The following is a 3620-nucleotide window of genomic DNA, read 5'->3' as shown; positions in this document are numbered from 1 at the left end:
TTAAGCACTGTATAATTTCCATCAAATATGTGTCTATAAATGTGATCTGTATTGGTGAATTGCTCGCAGGTAAATATTGACTCTCTCTAATCAAAAGCAGTAGAAGGGAAAGAGAAAACAGGCATGCAATACAACAATAGGCACTGTACTGCATTACATTACTCTATGCCTCATGTGCCCTTATATTTACGCAAAATTACAATATTTCCCTAGAATTTCAGACAGTAAGTGCACTTTATACAGTGTCAGTGTATTGTTTAAAATTTATTTTGCTTTACAGTTCTATATTTTTTCACATGGGCCTGCAAAACAAGTAAAAAGGGGTGGTAGAGGGCGCACTTTGACACCTCAATCAGAGTTGACTATTTTTTTGATTTTGCAATGAGAAAACCTTTCAATAAATAGGTCATAGTCTAAATGTATATCTAGGACAATCTTATCTGATCAGTGTAATATAAAGTCGAATTTATAACATTTCCCATCCAATCTTACAGTTTTTCTCAATTGGTTTTGTACATTTCTCACAACAGAATAATCATTCTCAAAACTTCTTGTTCAATTGTGACTTCCTGCTGTTACCTGTGCACATGGTAAAATACGTTTCTCGTAGTTTTCAGCATTTAGCAAATGCTTTCATCACCATGCAAATGGTTGTGTACAATTCTCAGTGTTTTTGTACATTATCAATTGATTTTGTCGTGTTCTGCAAAATACTTTGTTAGGATAATCCATGAAAGATCTCACTCCCCAAAACATTTACACAGTGACATAACATTTTGATGGCTCTGACACGTTCACAGACACAAAAACCTGGTTTTGAGAGATTGGCCAAGGGTTTTGAGCAAGATATTGGGTTTTGCAGGTCATCCATGGTGTTTTGCCACTTGTTAAATCTTTTTTGGAAATGAACGTGATGTTTTGCAAAATGCGAGTAAGATTCGAGAAATGTACAAAACCAATTGAGAAAAACTGTAAACAACATTTCGCTTCAGAAAACATCCTCAAGAGTGTACTAGTCAACTGACAACATGACAAATCGATTTGACTAGCTTGTCCATACACTATGACCCAATGACTAACCATTCTGCTGGCACTGACACGTTCATTGACACAAAAATTTGGCTTTGGAAGACAAACTAAGGATTTTGAGGAAGAGACTTGGTTTTTGCAGGTCATCCATGGTGTTTTGCCATTTGTTAAAGCTATTTTGAGAATGAATGCTGTGTTTTCAAAAATTGCGAGAGAGATTCGAGAAATGTACAAAATCAAATTGAGAAATACTGTAAGGTCAGTGCATGAAGACTTTCATCACACCATTCAGTTGTTATTGATCTCCTGGAGAATTTTAAAATATACGTCGGTAAGAAACCTGTGGGATAATGATGTACAGTAATGTGTGCTTTGGTACATTTACTGTATGTGTACAATCATGTACACAGTCATATGCATTACAGTTTTTCTCGATTGCTTACACACAATTTTCAGAATCAGTTCTCGAATTCTCAAAACTCTACACACAAATCTCCAAACCTCACACACAACGGGCAAAACTCCACACTACCTCTGAAAAATGCACGTCTTGTCTCAAAACAGTGTACTCTCTTCTAAAAAGGTAATTTTGTTCTCAAATGACACACACAAGCAGTCATTTTAATACACTCTTATGTGAACCATTGAACACTAATATGCACAAGGTAAAACTCTATACTCAACTTGACACACAGTAGAAACCTATTTTCTTCACTGTTCTACTTACTAAAGAGGGTATTTTTCTGTAATAAAATACTGAAATATTGTTTTCAGAATCAGAGTACACAGATGTGTGGCAAAAAATATATTTTACATATTTTTCTGACATTCAAAAAAATTGCACCAATTTATTGTAAAATATTGGGTAATCACATGAAAGTGATCTGTTGCATAACGTATTTTGGAGTTCAAAAACTAAACAAGTGTTCTTTCTCACTGCATCCACTCATGTTTTCATCAATATCACATGCAATGTGTGTCCTTATGGGGTTATGATTTCAGATTGTAAACCGGTATGAAGAGAGTTTGCCCATGTGATGAGGAAGTGAACATAGTATGGCAGTTGATTTTAGTGTTTTGAATGACAGTGTGTTCAATGCGACAACCAGGGATTTTCTTCATGAAAATGTTGTGTAATCCAGATAATTGTGTGTAGTGGTTTGAAAAGAGTGTGTTTTAAAACTGAAATGTGAGTGTAAAGAAGGAATTGTGTTTAGTGTTCAGTGACATTGGTTAGGGGAGTTGGGAAATGGGTGAGATGTTCCGAGAATTGTGTGTGAAGTACCAGAAATTGTGTGGAAGCAATCGAGAAAAACTGTAATGTGGTAATGCTATGGCTTGGCCTTTTCATTATAGGCCCAAGGATAAGGAGAGTCCTTTTCTCTCTCTCTCTCTCTCTCTCTCTCTCTCTCTCTCTCTCTAGACCTGGATTATAATGTACTGGACATATTTGTGAGACTTGTGAAATCCATACTACAAATGGAGTTCTCATTTTACAGTTCTACAAAGGCTATTGATGTATTCGAAAGTGTTTGGTGCTATGGCAATGCCATTTGCTCTGTTGTAAACAATGATTTGGTGTTTCCACAATGGTTATCATGAATAACCTTGATTTTTGTATACTATTTATTTTGGAATACTTTCAAACCTCCTGTAAGATAACTCATTGTTTTATAATAAAGTATTCCTAAAAATCTAAAATCTCTCTCTCTCTCTATCTATCTCTCTCTTCCCCCCCTCTCTCTATCTCTCTCTCTCTCTCTCTCTCTCTCTCTCTCTCTCTAGGCTCTCCATGTGGAGAGGAGCGTAGGGGCAGTGCGGACCGGGACAGCTTGCGCAGCTGTGCTTACTGCTGTCGACCGTCCAGCCGGGTCTGAGTGCAGTACCACACGGACCGCACCTAGAACCTAAAAAAGAACACAGAACACAGAACACAGAACCTGACCCCCCTCCACCCACGCACGCACCTCCTCACCTCTCCTGCCTCAAAAACACCACCAGTCTGATTTGGAATACAGAGCTATATCACCCGGGGCCAGCAGGGGGAGTAGTGCCAATGCAACAGAGAGGGGAGTGGGGGTGATGGGTCATCAGGGGCTCAGTGTAGTGTATGTTCTGAGGATATGAACCGACAACCAAAGTGGGGTTTTTATTGGAACAAGCCTGGGGATGGGGGATGCATTGGAGCACATGCATGTGTTAGATTTGGTGGACGATTTCCTATATCAAACCTTTGTGAAACACCTTGCAAGAGAAGAGTAGGCAAATGGTGTGATATAGGCATTCCTATAGCGCGACTGGAGCTTTAAGTCACAATGCTGCGATTACCACTACAGACGAACAAACAAGAGAGGAGTAGGTCAAGTTAAAGTGCCGCCAGTGTTGCGAGAGATAAGAAACCCCCGTATAGAGAAGTTTGTATGTAGACGGTCATCATTTAACATTGGCAGAACATTTGAAAAAAGTGAAAGCCCATTGGGAAACTCCAACTCCCATTGTCATTGTGACACAGCACTCCACAGCACACAAGTGAACACTGCACACTGCACACAACGAAATTGCATTTATGCCTCACCCATGCAAGGGGGCAG

At 38.9% G+C, this 3620-nt stretch overlaps 1 protein-coding gene across 1 annotated transcript in view; it reads left to right on the top strand.

The window, feature by feature from the left end:
• The window catches only part of camk1a (calcium/calmodulin-dependent protein kinase Ia), a 91229-nt gene extending 88261 nt beyond the window's left edge, over positions 1 to 2968 (top strand). Inside the window, exon 11 of the mRNA XM_063214779.1 lies at positions 2815 to 2968. Coding sequence (XP_063070849.1) covers positions 2815 to 2906 — 92 coding nt within the window. The 3' untranslated portion in view covers positions 2907 to 2968. The remainder of the gene's footprint in view (positions 1 to 2814) is intronic.
• The last annotated feature ends 652 nt before the right edge of the window (positions 2969 to 3620 follow it).

The sequence above is a fragment of the Engraulis encrasicolus genome, chromosome 14 (genome assembly GCF_034702125.1).
Source record: "Engraulis encrasicolus isolate BLACKSEA-1 chromosome 14, IST_EnEncr_1.0, whole genome shotgun sequence".
Lineage (NCBI taxonomy): Eukaryota > Metazoa > Chordata > Actinopteri > Clupeiformes > Engraulidae > Engraulis > Engraulis encrasicolus.
The sequence above is the reverse complement of the archived record's forward strand: the minus strand, read 5'-3'. Positions and strand labels throughout refer to the sequence as shown.